At 41.5% G+C, this 22,021-nt stretch overlaps 2 protein-coding genes across 3 annotated transcripts; both read right to left on the reverse strand.

The window, feature by feature from the left end:
- Positions 1-116: 116 nt before the first annotated feature.
- Positions 117-11,719, reverse strand: rnf115b (ring finger protein 115b). Of its 2 annotated transcripts, XM_014142076.3 has the most exons (10): positions 10,761-11,719; positions 10,032-10,090; positions 9,704-9,764; positions 9,368-9,600; positions 3,550-3,618; positions 3,383-3,455; positions 3,184-3,277; positions 2,771-2,886; positions 2,323-2,449; positions 117-2,115 (listed from the first exon to the last, which is right to left on the reverse strand). In XM_014142076.3, exons 1-9 carry the CDS (start codon positions 10,836-10,838, stop codon positions 2,324-2,326), a joined length of 909 nt encoding a protein of 302 aa, XP_013997551.1. In that variant the 5' UTR covers positions 10,839-11,719; the 3' UTR covers positions 117-2,115; position 2,323. The 2 variants fall into 2 exon arrangements, with proteins under 2 accessions (XP_013997551.1, XP_013997550.1); XM_014142075.3 differs by having other exon boundaries at positions 117-2,449.
- A 129-nt stretch (positions 11,720-11,848) lies between these two features.
- Positions 11,849-21,717, reverse strand: scamp3 (secretory carrier membrane protein 3). Its single transcript, XM_014142074.3, has 9 exons — positions 20,900-21,717; positions 20,049-20,129; positions 19,657-19,782; positions 17,653-17,776; positions 17,354-17,482; positions 16,650-16,809; positions 16,433-16,534; positions 16,116-16,233; positions 11,849-13,754 (listed from the first exon to the last, which is right to left on the reverse strand). The coding sequence occupies exons 1-9, from the start codon at positions 20,951-20,953 to the stop codon at positions 13,602-13,604; spliced, it is 1,047 nt and encodes a 348-aa protein (XP_013997549.1). The 5' UTR covers positions 20,954-21,717; the 3' UTR covers positions 11,849-13,601.
- Positions 21,718-22,021: the final 304 nt, after the last annotated feature.

Consider the following 22,021-nt stretch of genomic DNA (forward strand, 5'->3'; position numbering starts at 1 on the left):
GAGAAGGAGGGGAGGGGGGGAGGAGGGAGAGGGGAGAGAGAAGGGGGGGAGGAGGGGAGGGGGGATGGGGAGAGAGAAGGAGGGGAGGGGGGAGAGAGAAGGGGGGGAGGAGGGGGGGAGAGAAGGGGTAATCACTAGTTAAGACAGCCACAGTCATAAACTCCACCTATAAATATACATTTCTACAATTGATATTCTTAAAATCTGAATTTAAACCTAACCTTAACCACACTTCTAACCCTAACCTTAAATGTATACCAAAAATATAATTGTTTTTTTTCATGATTTTTTACAATACAGACAATTTTGACTTTGTGCCCGTGTTATCTAGTGGGAACCCGGGGGGAGGAGGCAGATGTCCTATGGTAGGCTACTGGACACTTTCTTCAGTAGGTGTTACACAAAATGCCCTATTATTGGCTTATTGTTGTCTTTTGATACTGGAAGTGAAATGAAGAACTGCTGCAACAACGGCGTAGCATTGCACTACATGAACTGGCAGAAGAGATTCAACTTTCATGCTCTCTGTGTAATAGCCTATTATTATGCATAATGGACAACCTTACACGAGAAAACGAATGTGTTTGTGTGTGATCGTGGCTATGTTAAGGATCTAGACTCCTGTGGGAATAAAATTGACAGACGGGATGTAAATCTGTCTTTAGAATTATAATACAATCGCCTTTGTTTAAAATTCAGGAAACGTTTGTAACTCCAATTGAATTTGTCAATTTAGTTATATCATGCAAACTCTTGCATAAATTGGTCATTGTCTTAAAATAGGCGGGAATGGTAGATAGACCTTATGAGTATTAGGCAAATCTAACCTGTCTATCTATTGAATGTACAATATGTCTTTAAATGAGAACATGAGCAGAAAGTTGGCAGAATATCAAATGGCCAAGGATGCAGGGTTTTTTCCAATGATCTACTTGAGATTCTGGGTGTGTGTCTCAAATGGCATCCTATTCCTTATATGGATCTTGGTCAAACGTAGTGCACTGTTGAAGGGAATAGGGTGCCATTTGGGACATAATATGTGACAAGGTGCTCAATTGGACATTTTGTCATTCAATGACACTGATTTTCACTCCTGCTTTATGAATTTGACAATTTTTTATTATTATCTTCAATCTTATCACCTCATTGCCAAGCAGATGTATTCGTTAACAAACATTTACATGTATATACACACCTATACATATATACATACCAATACATATATATAGGCGAATCATAATATATTCAATATTAAAAACATGTTTGTTTTTTGCTGTGACTTGTACTTATTATTCAAAATAAAATGATAGAAAGAGGTAAAAGACTAATGCATTAGGAAAGCGCATAATGTTATACAGGAAGGAGGTGGATAGTGTGAAGAACACAGCATTAGGATTTAATAGGGGACATAAAGAGAGGTGGACATTATTAACGAATAAGAGGAAGTGGGAGACGGGAGAGTTTCAATTGCATGCTCCTCGCCTCCTTCTCAAAACCCATTGGAAGAGAAAGCCAGAGGTCCCGCCCCTCTGATCCTCTCCTCCAATGGATTTTGAGAAGTAGAGAGGACGCAAGTATGCAATTGAGATTCTCCCTGTGGTTGCATTCCCAATAACCTCTCCTTCCTCCCGAAGTTTGCATTCGTTCACTACTCTCCACAAATTTAAAAGCTTTGGATTGGTATAGGCATGGCCTAGGAGTTTCCATATACCAGTAATTTCCTTTCAAATCCATGATGTGAACAAGTGCACCCTTCAGGAGAAAGCAGAGATTATTGCGATGCAACCAAAGAGATAGAGAGAACAGAGTAGGGAAATTCTCTTACCCAGATCAACAATGCAAGAGAGTGAGTTCAGCTCACCTTTCAGGATTTTCCAAAACTCTCCTAATTTCATCACATTTGTCACGTCCTTTTGGCTCAAGGATGTCAGTTCATTTGGTTTTAATAAAACATGAAAGCCAATCAGAACAGGGGAAATGCCTCTACAAAGCGACAAATTGAATCCATAACATTTTGTCAGAAAACAGTTGGAACCATTTGCAGGTGAGGTTATATTGCAGGCATAGTGATTCTTTCTCACCTCAATCAAAGTTCCCCAGGAAATGTATAGTGATCTGTGGGTGAAAGCATTGTGAGGTGATTTTTCGAAGCAAGTATAATTTTGACAATGAGGCACAGTTGAATTGAAATCTGTCTCTTCAATAAATGCGTGGTCAAAGAAGGAGCGATGGATGATGAGGCATGAGGAGAGGTGAGCCTCGTTCAGGAGAAAAAAAGGGAAGAAGAGATGCCAGAGAGGTAGAAGAGAGGGAGACCTAAACCTCAAATAGCCCGTCTCTCCTCCTGAGTGTCTGTCCTGATGGAGGGGGGCTCTGGGGGTTCTGGTGGGGGCTGGATGCTCTGGTCGACGCCGTCAAGGCTTTTACGACACACAGGACAGGTATCGTGCTGTGGGAGATATACACAAAAATTGGACTTGGAAAAACATGCTTAACAGATAAAGCCTAGTACTGGACCAACAAGTGCTTTCAATGGAGATGTTCTATTGATCTTGCTTTTTAGTCCAGGATTAGGCTTAATCTGTGTCCAGGAAACCGCCCCTGTGTGTGGCACAAAGTTACATCCAGAGCAATATAACCAAATACCCTACCTCAAGTCAAGATATGTGACCCCAATTAAAAAAGAACTAACCTACCTTCCATGGCAAATTAAATAATGGTGTTGTAACCCCTATTGACTGGCAGCCAACACTCCACTCCCCCTGCTTACCAGTTTGAGCCATGGCACTATGCAGTCACTGTGGAAATAATGGAGGCAGGGCAGCTGTTTGACAGACTCTCCCACGGAGTACTCCTCCCTACATACTGGACACTCCAGTCTGCTGTCTGAGGAAGAGGTACGTGGGGGTTCATTGATTGTGTACATTTTAGAATAAAGAGAGAGAATATTGACTAGTAGTGCCCGCATTGGTGCCTGATCTGGGTAAAGACCACCTTAGGAAAAAACAAATAAGCCATCACCTTTTCTTTTTCAGAATGCAACAAAATATTGTCACAAATTTGAGAATCTAGTTGACAGGTGGTATACCGCACACTACTACTGAGCAAGACACACACTCTTCTCCCATAGATGCTGTAACTGGTAGCCTATGGGTTTTTTGTTGCGGCTTGGTTGAAACCCACCTGTCTGTTCTTGAGAGATGTTGACTGTGGGGAGGGATGAGATCATCTCCTTCTCTGCAGGAGGCGGACCTGTGCACTCAAACTGACCTAACAACTAGAGGAGTGGAGATAATTAAGAAATGAAGAAACAGAGATGGCTTTAATCATGCCAGCACGCTGAGTCACAATCTAAGATTTTGCGCCTGGTGACATCACTGACCTCTGTGATAACTGCGTCTAGACCTCCCTGACCCCAGGCATAGTCCCCTGGATTTGAATGGAACATGCCATACCTGAGAGTGAGTGAGAGAGAGAGATGTTTAGAATTACTTAAGAGTCAAAGTAATGAAAAAAATTATTATGGAGGTAAAGAAAATACTTATTTACAGTGCAGCTGGTGCAACGCCTGGATTTCCATTGTTGGCAAACAGACCAGCCAAAAACTGCTGCACAATACTGTAGAAAAGGACAAAGAGATTCAATCTTTTTTGCACCTACAGTGCCTTTAGAAAGTATTCACACCTATTGACTTTTTCCACAATTTGTGTTATAGCCTGAACATTTAAAATTGATGAAATTGAGATTTTGTGTCACTAGCCTACACACAAAACCCCATAATGTCAAAGGGGAATTATGTTTTTAGACATTTTTAGAAATTCATTTTAAAAAATGAAAATCTTAAATGTCCTGAGTCAATAAGTATTCAACCCCTTTGTTATGGCAAGCCTAAATAAGTCCAGAAGTAAAAAATATGTGCTTAACAAGTCACATAATAAGTTGCATGGACTCATTCTGTGTGCAATAATAGTGTTTAACATGATTTTTTAACAACTAGCTCATCTCTGTACAAATCCAACAACACATCACTGAATACCACTATTCATATTTTCAAGCATGGTGGTGGCTGCATCATGCTTGTCATTGGCAAGGACTAGGGAGTCTTTAGGATAAAAATAATGTTTCAATATAAACAGTGCAGTTATTCCCTCCGCAAGGCAATCAAACAAGGGAAATGTCGGTATAGGGACAAAGTGGAGTCGCAATTCAACGGCTCAGACACGAGACGTATGTGGCAGGGTCTACAGGCAATTACGAACTACAAAAAGAAAACCAGCCATGTCACGGACACCGACGTCTTGCTCCCAAACAAACTAAACACCTTCTTTGCCCACTTTGAGGATAATACAATGCCACCGACACGACCAACTACCAAGGATTGCAGGCCCCCTCTCTCCTTTGGCCAACGTGAGTAAGAAAAAATAAACGCGCTAAACGTCACAAGGCTGCTGGCCCAGACAGCATCCCTAGCCGCGTCCTCAGAACATTGCAGACCAGCTGACTAGTGTGTTTACGTACATATTCAATCACTCCCTATCCCAGTCTGCTGCCCCCACATGCTTCAAGATGGCTACCATTGTTCCTGTACCCAAGAAGGCAAAGATAGCTGAACTAAATGACTATCGCCCCGTAGCACTCACTTCTGTCATCATGAAGATCTTTGAGAGAGTAGTCAAGGATCATATGACCTCCACCTTACCTGCCACCCTAGACCCACTTCAGTTTGCATACCGCCCCAATAGATCCACAAACGATGCAATCGCCATCACACTGCACACTGCCCTATCCCATCTCGATAAGAGGAATACCTTTGTAAGAATGTTGTTCATTGACTACAGCTCAGCATTCAACACCATAGTACCCTCCAAGCTCATCATCAAGCTCGAGGCCCTGGGTCTCAACCCCGCCCTGTGCAATTGGGTCCTGGACTTTCTGAAGGGCCGCCCCCAGGTGGTAAAGGTAGGAAACAACATCTCCACTTCGCTGACCCTCAACACTGGAGCCCCACAAGGGTGCGTGCTCAGCCCCCCTCCTGTACTCCCTGTTCACCCATGACTGCATGGCCATGCACACCTCCAACTCAATCACCAAGTTTGCAGACAAGACAACAGTAGTGGGCTTGATTACCAACAACGACGAGACAGCCTACAGGGAGGAGGTGAGGGCACTCGAAGTGTGGTGTCAGGAAAACAACCTCTCACTCAACATCAACAAACAAAGGAAATGATTGGGGACTTCAGGAAACAGCAGAGGGAGCACCCCCCCCTCCCCCCCCCCCCCCCCCAATCGATGGGACAGTAGTGGAGAAGTTACAAAGTTTTAAGTTCCTCGGCGTACACATCACAGACAAACTGAAATGGTCCACCCACACAGACAGTGTGGAAAAGGAGGCTGAAGAAATGTGGCTTGTCACCTAAAACCCTGACAAACTTTTACAGATGCACAATTGAGATCATCCTGTCGGGCTGTATCACAGCCTGGTACGACAACTGCACCACCCTTAACCGCAAGGCTCTCCAGAGGCTGGTGCGGTATGCAGAACGCATCACCAAGGGCAAACTACCTGCCCTCCAGGACACCTACAGCACTCGATGTCACAGGAAGGCCAAAAAGATCATCAAGGACAACAACCACCCGAGCCACTGCCTGTTCACCCCGCTACCATCCAGAAGGCAAGGTCAGTACAGGTGCATCAAAGCTGGGACCAAGAAACTGAAAAACAGCTTCTATCTCAAGACCATCAGACTGTTAAACAGCAATCACTAACTCAGGGGCTGCTGCCTACATACAGACTCAAATCATTGGCAACTTTAATAAATGGATCACTAGTCACTTTAAATAATGCCACTTTAATAATGTTTACATATCTTACATTACTCATCTCATATGTATATACTGTACCTTATACCATCTATTGCATCTTGCCTATGCTGCTCAGCCATCGCCTCATCCATATATTTATATGGACATACTCTTATTCCATCCCTTCAGATTTGTGTATTAGGTAGTTGTTGTGGAGTTGTTAGATTACTTGTTAGATATTACTGCACTGTCGGGTACTAGAAGCCCAAGCATTTCGCTACACTCGCATTAACATCTAACCATGTGTATGTGACCAATAACATTTTATTTGAAGTGCCCAACCAAGAAGGCTCAAGGTCATTGGTCACAGATAAATTATAGATGAAATATATCGGTGCTCATCAAGCATTGGACATAAACATTACACAACAAATTGGAAATCACAAATTCAACAATGAGTGGTTTGTAAGGAATCAGTAGCTAACTGCAAGCATTGCAAAGCAACCACTAGCCTGCAATTCAGTGGAGTGGGTGTGTGGTCCAAGTTTGGGTTTAAGGGTGTCTTTTCCAAGCTTAAAAGGATAAACTTTCAACATTGGCCATGCTGTCAATCCAGCATAATTTCTGCCGAGTTTGAAACAACTGGAAACTCGGAACTGGGAAATCTCAGACTTCAGTTAGTTCAAGACAACTGGGAACTCTGAAAAAAACTACCTCTGACTGGGAAAATAAGTTTTGAACGGTCATCCAACTCATATTTCCAAGTGGGGAACTCTGGCCTCTTTCTAGAGCTTCGACCTGAAGATCACTGACGTCATGATTTGACCTTGTTTTTTTCAGAGTTCACAGATGTCTTGAAAGGACTATAAAACCAGAGAATGCCAGACTTTGATGCCAAAGTTTTATGACAAAATTTGCCATGAAGGACCTCCGCGCCACCTTCCTGTTCAAATGAGCACAGCACAACAAGTTGAGTCCAAAAATGTATTGTATGCTGCTGCATAAATGCAGTATGCCAGGGAAATATGTATACTGTAGCTAAGAAAGTAATACTAAGTGTATGTTGTGTAGTAAGATGTTAGTAGCCCATGTGCCTCACCCAAAAAATGTGCTCCCTTTCCCCCTCATAACTTAGCCTACTGTTCTGACTTGGTGGTGCACATTTAACCTATAGCCTGTTTTAGAGAAATGTCATCATCGAATACTCTAAGAGCTTTCATTGTCTGCTTATATGCCCCCTTTATTTATCCTACGGTTCTGACTTGGTTTTTTAGGGAGAACACTGTAAGAACGGCCCATGTTCTGAATTCTGTCGCTGTACATTTCAAAAGTGCTGAACAAATAGTTATATTGACTACGTCCATCCTAGCTTGCTCATTAGTGTCTTAATCGAAATTACGGATTGCCTCTTATCCGTTCATTGTCCCCTTATGCCAATTTGTGTATCTCAATTGTCAGTAGAAAGCACATTTGTTTAAGCAAGTCAGCCATGTCAGCAATGTTTTTTAAAGGCAATAAATGAGGCTGAATGAACTGTTTCGCTGCCAAACAAGGCTCCGCTGATAGCCAGGTGTAGCAGTGGTAAGGTGTTAGGACTCTGCTGTTGGGACAGCTTTATGTATGGCCTAACAGTTTGTGGATACCGTTTGTCACTGTTATAGTGCAATTAATGCATTGTTTAGTATTGTGTTGAATAGTGGCTTTGCTGGCATGCATGTAAACTTTTTGGGGGAGTTTGCCCCACCAAGATTTACATGCTAAAAATCACCCCTGTAAACTACATCAACCCACATCCACTGTGTGCACGCCTGTTTGCAAAACTATGTGGAGATATGGGATCAGAGGATGACAATATTCTATTTCACATGAGGCTTGATGGTTTTCGAGGGGGAGTGTTGGAAACACTTTGTTGACTTTCTGTGTAATGAGAAGGAAGTGTGTCTCCTTCCCTATGTAACAGACATATTTTGGAAACTGAACGAACTGAACGCAAGCATGCAGGGGAAATACAAAAACAATCTACAGATGAGTGCCTGAATCAGTGGATTTAGAAGAAAAGCGAACCATGCCCCCTTCCCTCAGCTGTGCATGTTTCTAAACAGAAAACAGCATCAGTAAGAGTCCCACACGAGTGATGACTGCTCACCTCCAATGCTTGGAAGAGCACTTTGGGACCTACTTCCCAATCCGTTTGACTGTGATCCTGGCTCAGTTGACATGCTGGTAAGTGAAATCGAGTTGTCATGTGACCGAATGCATTCACGGGTCACTTTGGAGGAGTTATGGTTCCAGACTTAAATTATTTTTTTATTTTTTATTTAACCTTTATTTAACTAGGCAAGTCAGTTAAGAACCAATTCATATTTACAATGACGGCCTAGGAACAGTGGGTTAACGGCCTTGTACAGGGGCAGAAGGACAGATTTTTACCTTGTCAGCTCGGGGATTCGACTTAAAGGGAATACCCTGCCATCTCACTCTGAGCATTAATGCCGTGCACAAAACAATTGGGAGCTCGGAACTGGGAAATCTACGACTTCCGAGCGTTCAAGACAACTGGGAAATGGGGGGGAAAAAACGAGCTCCGACAGGGGAAATTATTTTCAACGCTCATCCAAATCAGACTTCCAACTCAGGAACTCTGGTCTGTTTCTAGAGCTCAAACTTCCCTACCTGAAGATCACTGACGTCATGATTTGACCTCGTATTTTTCAGAGTTTCCAGTTGTGTTAAAAGCACCGTAAAACTCGTGGTACCCTTCGCGAGCTCATATCTGTGTGAAGCTGGATTCAGTGCTCTCGTCTGCATTAAAACCAAATATCGATCCAGGTTTGATGTGACTGCAGCGATGAGGTGCGCACTGTCGACATGCATCAAGCACACCCATCTAATTAGTGGTGGTGAGATAAGATACATAATGTCAGACTAATTAGCAATTGACTGTCATAGCCCCACATTAAAAGTATGTGATGGTGAATTGAGAAGACAATCAGAAATACTGTAAGAATGTTTTTCAATTGACTGCCATAGCCCCACATAAAAAAAAACATGTTTTTTTTCACGATTGGGGTTGTGAGAATTTTCAGATATCAAAATGGGGTTGTGGGCCAAAAAAGTTTGGGATCCCCTTATGTTATTACAGTGTAATTCATTTTTAGGACAAAATAGTATATTAGTGTTTGAAATACAGTATATTGCTGTTAATATGTGAAATGATAGGGTGTGATAAACTGAAAGGAAAGATTTTATTTTGGACAACTTTGATTATATAACACCATTCGTGAATTGGTGTTATGAGATGTTATTATACAACAGTATCAATACAGGCTCTTGAGTAGAGTGAGAATAGCTTCCTAAAAACTGCCATGGCAGATAACTGTGAAAAATCAGTGGTCGTTGCCACGAAGGTGGCTTTAGGTCCAACTGAAATAAAAGCCATCAGCTATACCTGCCTGGACCTTGTAGCATGGGGCAAACCCATAACAGAGAGTGAGTGGATAAAGGTAATAACGTTACACTGTAGACGATCAAGATCAGTGAAGGGCAATTGGGCATCTCCACTGACCCCTCCACTGCTGGCGCGCGGGACGGTCGCCTCCCCTGGCTAGGCGGGCGAGAGGGGCGTTCCGGTTCAGGCTCCAAAGGCTCTGTGCCTCCCGCAGGGTCCACAGAAGGGCCCTCCAGTTCTTCCTCCACTGCATCACTGGCTGCGGCAGCCTGTAGGTGGCTCTGGTCAGACTCATAGGCGGAGGGGTCCGAGAGAAGGGCAGAGCGTTCCATAAACAGCAGCTGCCACAGCTTGGAGGAAGGAGAGCAGACCAGTCAATTCAGATTAAAGTTGAAGATAAGGAAAAGGATAGAAAAAGAGCAAGAGAACTTGGGAGGACATATAGGTAGGTACCTCTGAAAAGAGTGTGCCTGCATCATCATTGGCCTCTGCAGCGCGGCTGTTCTCCAAGATACTGAAAGACAAAGACAAAATAAATCTCATTAACTTAAGATTTATTTGAATTATTGTAAATTAACACATTAAGAGAAATGCAAATACAATATATTTTTATTGAAACGTGTTATAATTGAATATATCTAATGTATATTATATCAGATGTATCAGCAACTGCACATAATAATATACCTAAAATACTCCAGTTATGGCATTGCAAATCCAGTATAGGCCCACTATAAGCAGAACAGCATGCAAACAAACGTAACATATTTTAACATTTTACCTGGAGTCTTCTGTCAACTCCTCAATGAAATCGGACTCACACCTGGGGCACGTGAATTCCTTGAGGGGGAAACATGTATATTTCAAATCATTATGACATGAAAATACAAAGGAACATACTTGTCCACTAACTTTAAGATGCGCGTTCAAGTCAATGTCAATTATTATTATTATTATTTTTAATAATCTGCTCGTCAATCGCTGAAGTGGTGTGCGGACAAGGGACACCCTGCCAAAGCACCCATCCCCTTTTCATGCATATGCCACGTTCATATAACAGTCGGAACTTGGAAACCCGGACATTTCCGACTTGCAAACTGGTTACAGTAGACTACACGTGCCGCGTTCAACCAGTTAGCAAGTCGTACGTTTTCCGAGTTTCCTAGTTCCCACTAGCACATGAATGCAGCAATCATGTTTCTCACGTGCAGTTGGCGACAAAGTAGTGCTTCTAAATATGGCAAAGACGCAAACCCGAAACTTTGATCACCATATTTCTTCGCAAAAATGAATCTAACGGCGCGCTCTCCATGCAATACCAATTATAAAGTCTTATTCTAATAACGAAAATATTCCAGTGTTTCAGTCACATTCAGTTTCAGATACAAATGTTGTATTTTCTTAGAATGTATTTCGGGGGGCGTTGCTAGCTAGGCCAATTTATGATACAGAAACGTCGGAACAGAACCGGACGGGAAAGTAAGTAAGAAAAGCACTTGAACCAACTCACTGGGAATTTAGGGTCGATTTCACCTTTACAGCAGTGACAGAAAAAGCGGTGTTGTTGTGCCGCTGCTGCCTCCGCCATCTTCACGGTAGCATACAGTCAGTCACTGACGTCGGTATGGTCGCTCAAGCCAACGGAAGGCGTAGGGGCGCTTGTCTAAAGGGTCATGTCAGTCCCCCATAGGCTATAGGCTACTTTTTACTTTAAATAAGAAAAACATGTATTAAATATATTTCCTTGATTTGAAAATAATGTATCTGCTATTGAACAAATGGTTATTTCTTATTGCTCTAATCATAATTCGCCGAGGTTATAAATGCATACCACTCCAATTTCAACCAAGCGCTGCTGTTTAAGATTATTGCAGCGATCTTCTAACCAATACATTGATTAGTAGACTGCTGCAATAATCTAAAATTGCAACACTTGGTTGAAATTGGAGTAATAGGGCTATGATTCCCTATCAAAATGTACATAGTACGACTAATGTAACAAATAAATAGCTCAATAGGTTTAGTGCCTTACTGTGTAAACTGAACCGATTTCAATTATTGCAAATTACCAACAGGACTGAACCTAGAAATAAATAGTTGAGGCAAAATCTGCAATTGTAGGCTACAACAAGGTGACTATCCAAAACAACAAAATATACTGGTAATCTAAAAAAATGGTTTTACCTGTCACTGATTAAGCCTAGTAGTGATGGACAAAAACATTATTTCAATGGAGAGATTGTCCATTGAGCATTCTTTTTAGTCCAGGATTAGGAATCGGGTAAATTGGCCCTTAAAGTATTAAACACATAAGTAACAGTAATAACAGATCATGCAAAAGTGATGACTAAAAGGATAGCAAGAAATGCATCATGGATGTAGTTCCCCAGGAGTCTATAGGAAAGACTACAGTACATCTTAATCAGTCCAGTGAAGAGGTCATTGTCAGAAACTGTACATTGTGTACAAAGCTGAATAACATGCTCTATCTATATTTGTTTTAGAAGTAATAGGCCTACAATATTTTAGGTTAGGCTACTGACATGATGACTAATGATACTCTATTGGTGAGGTGACCAAAGTGATGTTGAAAATATGGAGCATATCAATAGATTTTATTAAAACCAACAAAGAACAACAATGACGATCATGACAACCACATATAGCATCAACATAACATAATAATAGCAATAATATTACAACCCAAAACAAAGTGTTTCTCAATTAAAGTTATAATTTTGGCAAAGATAGTTTGTGTAAATAGGTAGGCATTCTCATTCGGGGATATCAAAAACAATTGACTTATTAGAGCTCACTATAGCAAACATGATAGCATTGGCAACAGATAACTGAACTGTTCGGCTGTTAACTTAGTGTTAAATATGCAGCATCACTTCAGTGCATCCATCACAAACTCAAGTTCCACCCCTTTCCTGAACGTTCATTTACTTTTAATGTAACGATTCAACAAAACACAAAAAATCTTGCGTACTTCTTTTGTACTGTACACTCTCATACATAGAGTTGAAGTCGGAAGTGTACATACACTTAGGTTGGAGCCATTAAAACTTGTTTTTCAACCCCTCCAGACATTTCTTGTCAACAAACTATAGTTTTGGCAAGTGGGTTAGGACATCTACTTTGTGCATGACAAAAGTAATTTTCACAGCAATTGTTACAGACAGATTATTTCACTAATAATTCACTGTATCACAATTCCAGTGGGTCAGAAGTTTACATACCCTAGAGATGAACGTACTTTGGTGTGCGAAAAGTGCAAATCAATCCCAGAAGAACAGCAAAGGACCTTGTGAAGAGGCTTGAGGAAACAGGTACAAAAGTATCTATATCCACAGTAAAACGAGTCCTATATCGACATAACCTGAAAGGCCGCTCAGCAAGGAAGAAGCCACTGCTCCAAAACCGCCATAAAAAAGAGCCAGACTACAGTTTTCAACTGCACATGGGGACAAAGATCGTACTTTTTGGAGAAATGTCCTCTGGTCTGATGAAACAAAAATAGAACTGTTTGACCATAATGACCATCGTTATGTTTGGAGGAAAAAGGGGGATGCTTGCAAGCCGAAGAACACCATCCCAATCGTGAAACACGGGGGTGGCAGCATCATGTTGTGGGTGTGCTTTGCTGCAGGAGGGACTAGTGCACTTCACAAAATAGATGGCATCATGAGGCAGGAAAATTATGTGGATATATTGAAGCAACATCTCAAGACATCAGTCAGGAAGTTAAAGCTTGGTCGCAAATGGGTCTTCCAAATGGACAATGACCCCAAGCATACTTCCAAAGTTGTGGCAAAATGGCTTAAGGACAAAGTCAAGGTATTGGAGTGGCCATTACAAAGCTCTGACCTCAATCCTATAGAACATTAGTGGGCAGAACTGAAAAAGCATGTGTGAGCAAGGAGGCCTACAAACCTGACTCAGTCACACCAGCTCTGTCAGGAGGAATGGGCCAAAATTCACCCAACTTACTATGGGAAGCTTGTGGAAGGCTACCCGAAACGTTTGACCCAAGTTAAACAATTTAAAGGCTAATGCTACCAAATACTAATTGAGTGTAAGTAAACTTCTGACCCACTTGGAATGTGAGGAAAGAAATAAAATCTGAACTAAATCATTCTCTCTACTATAATTCTGACATTTCACATTCTTAAAATAAAGTGGTTATCCTGTCTGACCTAAGACAGGGAATTTTTACTAGGATTAAATGTCAGGAATTGTGAAACTAAGTTTAAATGTATTTGGCTAAGGTGTATGTAAACTTCCGACTTCAACTGTACCTACCCCTCTCTCCCTACCAGCTCCCTTGCCCTACTTGCCTGCCTTCGCTCTATCGAGCCACCCCAGTAAAAGCCCCCTGGGCAGCAGAAGCAGTGGCGTTGGCAGCTGCCTGGCGTACAGCCTGATTAGACATCACTCCAGTGGCAAACTCAGCCTGAGCCTTCACGAAGCTGGCACCGGTCTGCCTGTACAGAGAGTGGACCTGGAGGGGAGAGGAAGACAGGCTTTGATACATAATACATAAGGGCAATTCCACGGTAACAGAGTGATGCTGAGACTCAAGTTTTTCACTTTAAAATGTACAGTTGAAGTCGGAAGTTTACGTACAGATTAGCCAAGTACATTTAACCTCAGTTTTTCACAATTCCTGACATTTAATCCTAGTAAAAATTCCCTGTCTTAGGTCAGTCAGGATCACCACTTCATTTAAAGAATGTGAAAATGTCAGAATAATAGTAGAGAGAATGATTTATTTCAGCTTTTATTTCTTTCATCACATTCCCAATGGGTCAGAAGTTTATATACACTCTATTACTATTTTGTAGCATTGCCTTGTTTAACTTTGGTCAAATGTTTCGGGTAGCCTTCCACAAGCTTCCCACAATAAGTTGGGTGAATTTTGGCCCATTCCTCCTGACAGAGCTGGTGTAACTGAGTCAGTTTTCTAGGCCTCCTTGCTCACACACGCTTTTTCAGTTCTGCCCACAAATTTTCTATGGGATTGAGGTCAGGGCTTTGTGATGGCCACTCCAATACCTTGACTTTGTTGTCCTTAAGCCATTTTGCCACAACTTTGGAAGTATGCTTGGGGTCATTGTCCATTTGGAAGACCCATTTGCGACCAAGCTTTAACTTCCTGACTGATGTCTTGAGATGTTGCTTCAATATATCCACATCATTTTCCTCCCTCATGATACAATCAATTTTGTGAAGTGCACTAGTCCTTCCTGCTGCCACCCCCGTGCTTCACGGTTGGGATGGTGTTCTTCGGCTTGCAAGCATCCCCCCTTTTCCTCCAAACATAACGATGGTCATTATGGCCAAACAGTTCTATTTTTGTTTCATCAGAACAGAGGACATTTCTCCAAAAAGTACGATCTTTGTCCCCATGTGCAGTTGAAAACCGTAGTCTGGCACTTTTTATTGCGGTTTTGGAGCAGTGGCTTCTTCCTTGCTGAACGGCCTTTCAGGTTATGTCGATTTAGGACTTGTTTTACTGTGGCTATAGATACTTTAGTGCCTGTTTCCTCCAGCATCTTCACAAGGTCCTTCACTGTTGTTATGGGATTGATTTGCACTTCTCGCACCGAAGTACGTTCATCTCTAGGAGACAGAACGCGTCTCCTTCCTGAGAGCGGTATGACGGCTGCGTGGTCCCATGGTGGTTATACTTGCATACTATTGTTTGTACAGATGAATGTGGTACCTTCAGGCATTTGTAAATTGCTCCCAAGTATGAACCAGACTTCTGGAGGTCTACAATTATTTTTCTGAAGTATTGGCTTATTTCTTTTGATTTTCCCATGATCTCAAGCAAAGAGGCACCGAGTTTGAAGGTAGGCCTTAAAATACATCCACAGGTACACCTCCAATTGACTCAAATGATGTCAATTAGCCTATCAGAAGCTTCTAAAGCCATGACATCATTTTCTGGAATTTTCCAAGCTGTTTAAAGGCACAGTCAACTTAGTGTATGTAAACTTTTGACCCACTGGAATTATGATACAGTAAATTATAAGTGAAATAATCTGTCTGCAAACAATTGTTGGAAAAATTACTTGTGTCATGCACAAAGTAGATGTGATAACCGACTTGCCAAAACTATAGATTGTTAACAAGAAATTTGTGGAGTTGTTGAAAAACGAGTTTTAATAACTCCAACCTAAGTGTATGTAAACTTCCGACTTCAACTGTATGTCAAACCAAAAACAATGACTGCAAAGTTAAACAAACCATACAACTCTATGCACTAGGACTACTTTTTAACAATTTCCACTGAATAGAAACAGTGCAGATGCTAAGTTTCGTAACAAAATGATAGCACAAACCATCATTCTGTTATCAAATGTAGCATCCTCACTTTTTTTTTATTCAGTGGAAATTGTTAAAAAGTAGTCCTAGTGCATAGAGTTGTATGATTTCTTTAACTTTGCAATCATGGTTTTTGTTTGACAATTAAAGTGAAGAAACTGAGTCTCAGTATCTCTCTAACCATGGAATTGCTCATATCTCAACACCATACTCACTACCAATCTGAAAGCAATACTGTAAATAATACTCTGAAAACTCAAAACAATGACTCTCATTCCTGTGGACGATTCTAAATATGTTAATTGACATACTGGGTCAAGATGAGAAAGATTTGAGAAGCTGAGTGTCTATGTTGTAGTCTTTTTACCCTCATCCTATTCCTTCCTCCCCCATGTTATACTTCATAACAAGCCATTGTCTACCTACTGTAATTACTCCACATTGTCCTGATTTGCCCTAGCATACAATACACTTTAGCCTGGTTAAACCAGGTTAAGTTCCCCTCCCTACTATGACTTCATTTCAGGTTTACCCTCTTGAGCATGACAACCCCGATGGCAGCCTGGGCAGTGAATAGGATGGCATTGAGCATCATGATCACACCAACAGGCACGCTAGTCTTCAGAGCAGCCAGACTCACAATCCAGCCGCTGAGCAGAACCGGGAGGGAAGGAGAGAGAGGGACAGTCACAAAAAGAGACATAGTGGGAGTGTGAAGAAGGACAGGTGTGTGAGGAATGTACTGTATAGGAGATTTAACATTATAAAAAGGTCAAGTAAAACTACGATAGTAATTGTAACAGTCGTAAGATAGTCCTAGACAATGGTTGGCTTGTTTGTGGCACGTACCTGAAACCCCATCCAGGAATGCCAATGGTCATGATGACATAGATAATCACTTGGATGAAAAAAATGAAGAAGAAGGTGAAGAAGTTGAAGGAGCTGTCACTCCTGAAAGGAAAAATGCATTTATAGGTTCACTTAACCTGATATAAACAAAAGGAATCTAAATAGATCTGTTTTGTAATGATAAGCCCCTAAATTCAAATTGTCCAATAGTACGCACCTGAAGGCTTTGTACACAGGCCTGTACCAACAGACGAAGGAGCAGGGGGTGAAGAGGAGGACCCAGAGGATGGCGAGGCCCAGCCCAACACCAACAGAAGTGTCCACACAGAACAGACTCAGGCAGGAAATTAAGTTAAATGCCAGTGTGCAGGCAGTGACTGGGAGAGGGGGAGAGAACGAAGACAAAAGGAAGAACGTAGAATGGGTGAAGTGAGGAGGGAGAGCAAGGGAGTGAGCGAGGGGAATGAATGAGAGCATGAAAAGTGAGGGGGAGAAATTGAGTGAAGAGTAGAAAAAGGGGGAAAGGAGATAATGGAGGTTATAGAGATGCAGAGCAGAGATGGATAGGTATGTAGGCAAAATAAGATGAGAAAGGTAAGGAGGTCAGAACTACAGTTTGGATACTAGAGCACTTTCAAGTTGCATTGGAAGGGAAAAAGATAAATAGATAAAAGGTACACTGACTGCACACAGGTCCACTTTTTGATTAGAATGTATCACTTTTACATTGGTGTAAATTAATTTGAGAAATCTCTAGTTTTTAACAGTGTCATTGACTATTAGGTAACATTCTTAACTGCTAAACATTTTCGTTAATCATTTAATCTGAGCATTACTATCATCATTCTTTCATGAAAGTGTTACTTGTTACAGATGACTTCACCAGACAGGCCGAAGACAGGTACAGACAGGGAAACTCACACATCCAGTAGTAATACATGATAGAGACAGTGCGTTGGAAGCTCTGGCTGATCTCCATGTTGATGTCTTGGTAGAAGCAGGGTCCCACAGGGCAGAAAGTGGGCAGGGGAGGCCAGTTATTCTGACGAGCTGACAGAGAGATGAGGCAGTTAGGAACCAGCATAAGGTAATCCTCCCAACTCCGATCTTCCCTTCATTAACACAACCAGCACCCCCCTCCATCATTTCATATCAGACTTCTGGATTTACTTTTTCCTCTCAAACCAATCTCTATCATCACCACCACCTCACTCTCTTACTGGCTCCAGGGCCAAGGGCGTATGAGTTCAGCTCCCTCTCCCTCCTCTCCAGCTCACGGGCTTTCTTCTCCAGCTCTTCCTGCTTCTTCAGGAGTTCTGCTGTGGTGGCGTTGACCGCTGTCTGCTAAAGAGAGAGAAAAGGACAACGTCAGGCTTTAATGCAGAGCTGAATATAGCTCCATATACAGTGGGGGGAAAAAGTATTTGATCCCCTGCTGATTTTGTATGTTTGCCCACTTACAAAGAAATGATCAGTCTATAATTTTAATAGTAGGTTTATTTGAACGGTGAGAGACAGAATAACAACAACAAAAAATCCAGAAAAACACATGTCAAAAATTTTATAAAATGATTTGCATTTTAATGAGGGAAATAAGTATTTGACCCCTCTGCAAAACATGACTTAGTACTTGGTGGCAAAACCCTTGTTGGCAATCACAGAGGTCAGATGTTTCTTATAGTTAGCCACCAGGTTTGCGCACATCTCAGGAGGGATTTTGTCCCACTCCTCTTTGCAGATCTTCTCCAAGTCATTAAGGTTTCGAGGCTGACGTTTGGCAACTCGAACCTTCAGCTCCCTCCACAGATTTTCTATGGGATTAAGGTCTGGAGACTGGCTAGGCCACTCCATGACCTTAATGTGCTTCTTCTTGAGCCACTCCTTTGTTGCCTTGGCTGTGTGTTTTGGTTCATTGTCATGCTGGAATACCCATCCACGATCCATTTTCAATGCCATGGCTGAGGGAAGGAGGTTCTCACCCAAGATTTGAAGATACATGGCCCCGTCCATCGTCCCTTTGATGCGGTGAAGTTGTCATGTCCCCTTAGCAGAAAAACACCCCCAAAGCATAATGTTTCCACCTCCATGTTTGACGGTGGAGATGGTGTTCTTGGGGTCATAGGCAGCAGTCCTCCTCCTCCAAACACGGCGAGTTGAGTTGATGTCAAAGAGTTCCATTTTGGTCTCATCTGACCACAACACTTTCACCAGTTGTCCTCATTCAGATGTTCATTGGCAAACTTCAGATGGTTATGTATATGTATTCTTGAGCAGGGGGACCTTGCGGGCGCTGCAGAATTTCAGTCCTTCACGGCGTAGTGTGTTACCAATTGTTTTCTTGGTGACTATGGTCCCAGCTGCCTTGAGATCATTGACAAGATCCTCCCGTGTAGTTCTGGGCTGATTCCTCACCGTTCTCATGATCATTGCAACTCCACGAGGTGAGATCTTGCATGGAGCCCCAGGCTAAGGGATATTGACAGTTCTTTTGTGTTTCTTCCATTTGCGAATAATCGCACCAACTGTTGTCACCTTCTCACCAAACTGCTTGGCGTTTGTCTTGTAGCCCATTCCAGCCTTGTGTAGGTCTACAATCTTGTCCCTGACATCCTTGGAGAACTCTTTGGTCTTGTCCATGGTGGAGAGTTTGGAATCTGATTGATTGCTTCTGTGGACGGGTGTCTTTTTTTTTTTACAGGTAACAAGCTGTGGTTAGGAGCACTCCCTTTAAGAGTGTGCTCCTAATCTCAGCTCGTTACCTGTATAAAAGACACCTGGGAGCCAGAAATCTTTCTGATTGAGAGGGGGTCAAATATTTATTTCCCTCATTAAAATGCAAATCAATTCATAACAATTCCGACATGCGTTTTTCTGGATATTTTTGTTGTTATTCTGTCTCTCACTGTTCAAATAAACCTACCATTAAAATTATAGACTGATCCTTTCTTTGTTAGTGGGCAAACGTACAAAATCAGCAGGGGATCAAATACTCTTTCCCCCCACTGTACCTTAGTAGATACAGTAGATTAACTTGATTTAGTAGAAATTAGTCCGATAAGTTCAGGTGCTCCATGTCAAGCTAGTAAATAAACATGGGGAAATTGAATTATCACACAGAGATATGAGTTACTTGTCTATGAGTATTATTTATAGCTGTATAGGGTTTGTTCTATAACCTGCACAGGTGACTCGTGAGAATTGTGTCATACATATGGAACAAGTACCTGGGGGGTGAAGGAGGTGCCATAGTTGCGGGGCTCTGTAGGCGTAGTCCTGCTGGGTGGGGTTGTTGCAGGAACAACAGGTTGGGGGGCGGATGGGGAGGTGGCTGCATAGGCTGGTGGTGGGGGCTAGAGAGTGCATGCCAATAAGAACTCGACCTATATCATTACCAATAACAATTATAATTATCACAAACAAAGAGTGGCTTAGAGCATATCCCCAAAAAATCTGAAAGGAATGGTGCATCCTGGCCTGTTACCATGTCCAATTGCTTGGAATGTAGTGGCATTCCTGCTACTCTGCAGAAGCACATACCATACTGCATTACTATTACTGCATATACTTCATCTCCAAAGCATTCGTATTCTGAAAAACATAACTACACATCTCTTACCCCATTTTTATTGTCAAATGGGTTGTAAAGATCCAGTGTGGCATACTCAGTGTTGCTGCTGTGTTGAGTCACTGCAGGGTCCTGACATAGACAAGATAAACATCACCAACTGAACATCATAAAAGCAATCACTCTCTGGCTACGTCATAGAGATCCTCTTCAATTCCTATTAATATATAATCTTATTCAAATTGCTAATTCTATGGGTTACATCCTGAATGGCACCCTATATGGTTCAGTACTTTAAAAAAATAGTACACTATGTAGGGAATAGGGTCACATTTGGGAAGAAGCCTTGATCACATAAGTATCAATAGGGCAGCTTTCATTCAATGAGCCCTTTGGAACATGTTTTAATGTACTGACTGCTACCAGATAGATTCTTATAATAGCCTGGGTTAGAGCAAGGAGAAAGCAGCATCACATGTCATAAGTAACAGCACGTCTGCTATTACATTAGTGCAACAGGCTTAACATCAAACACCTTTTCCATCAACATTGTAGCTAAATGAATAAAATAACAGTAGCTAAATATTTGCCGTTTGCATTTCATATATATATATATATATATATATATATATATATATATATATATATATATATATATATATTTCACCTTTATTTAACCAGGTAGGCCAGTTCTTCCCCTGAACAAGGCAGTTAACCCACTGTTCCTAGGCCATCATTGAAAATAAGAATTTGTTCTTAACTGAATTACCTACTTAAATAAATGTAAAATAAAAATATATTTTTTTAAAAGAACAAGTTCTCATTTACAACTGCGACCTGGCCAAGATAGAGCAAAGCAGTGCGACAAAAACAACAGTTACACATGGGATAAACAATATCACCTGAAATGGGTTGTGGGCGTCGCCTGGTTCCGAAAAACTTGTGTATTTTGACATTTTTTACAGAAATTGTGTATGCCTACTGACACTAGACTAACAGTTAGACTCTGAAATAACTGGAAACAGGTTGTTGGCTATCTAACTAGTTATTTTCTGCTGACTTGGTTAGCTAGCTAGCTAGTAGTAGCAAGCCACAGCCCCTCCCTTGCTTAAAACAAAAAAACTGTTCAGATGTTATGGCTGTATCAGGATTGTCATCGTCTAACTAACCGGTTATTAATAGATTTCAGTTTAAGATGTATTGCCAAATATAACACAACTGTAACCTCGCTAGAAAGCTTACAACATAGCAAGCTCGCTGTCCTGGCTACATAACGTTATCTGTTATCAACCGAAAACGTTGCCGCAATCTGTCAAGATATTGCCGAAAATGTGTATCTATTGATTTAATTGACTTGCCTAGCTATATCCTTGTTTATTAGTTAAACCCGTTTCTCCTTCAGTCGTATTTCTTTTGGCGGATTCACTTTGTTATTGCCTGCAAAAATTGGCCGCTGTACAAGCAAACGTGAACCCGGAAGTAAAGTCATGTGACTGCGGCGACAGAAGAAGCACGTGCGAAGTGAGGGTGTCAGAATGATACCCACCGCATTTTCGAACGCTTTTAAAACACCGTAGCCAAACACGGGAAACAACTTCCATAATTATCATAAATTCATATGCGCTCCACTAGAAGTCCCTGCATTCACATGTTTCTGTTAGCTGATATACAGTGCATTCGGAAAGTATTCAGATCCCTTACAAAAAAAGATTGCCGTATTGAAACTGCAGTAGAAGTGCAGTACCTGCAGTCAACTGTGGGATTTTGGACGCAGTAACTGCAAAGTAACTGCAGATATACTGCAAAATTACAGCAGTAAAAAAACTGTGTTATTTTACACGTATTATTTGCAACATACTGCAGCTATATACTTCACTCTGACTGCAATCTTTTTTTGTAAGTGATCCCTTAAATTTTTCCACATTTTGTTACGTTACAGACTTATTCTAAAATGTATTAAATAAAACAAATCGTCATCAATCTACACACAATACCCCATAATGACAAAGCAAAAACTGTTTTTA

Source organism: Salmo salar, chromosome 14 (genome assembly GCF_965601325.2).
Source record: "Salmo salar chromosome 14, fSalSal1, whole genome shotgun sequence".
Classification (NCBI taxonomy): Eukaryota; Metazoa; Chordata; class Actinopteri; order Salmoniformes; family Salmonidae; genus Salmo; species Salmo salar.

Bases quoted from the DNA above. Each gene is read 5' to 3' on its own strand.
- rnf115b (XM_014142076.3), bottom strand. From the start codon at position 10,838: ATGGCGGAGGCAGCAGCGGCACAACAACACCGCTTTTTCTGTCACTGC. The intron at 10,091-10,760 runs GTGAGTTGGTTC...TTCCCCCTCAAG, and splicing joins AAATCGACCCTAAATTCCCA to GAATTCACGTGCCCCAGGTG. The intron at 9,765-10,031 runs GTAAAATGTTAA...TTTGTCTTTCAG, and splicing joins GAGTTGACAGAAGACTCCAG to TATCTTGGAGAACAGCCGCG.
- scamp3 (XM_014142074.3), bottom strand. From the start codon at position 20,953: ATGTCAAAATACACAAGTTTTTCGGAACCAGGCGACGCCCACAACCCA. The intron at 19,783-20,048 runs GTAAGAGATGTG...TGCACTCTCTAG, and splicing joins CATTTGACAATAAAAATGGG to CCCCCACCACCAGCCTATGC. The intron at 16,535-16,649 runs GTGCGTACTATT...TTTTCCTTTCAG, and splicing joins CCTGTGTACAAAGCCTTCAG to GAGTGACAGCTCCTTCAACT.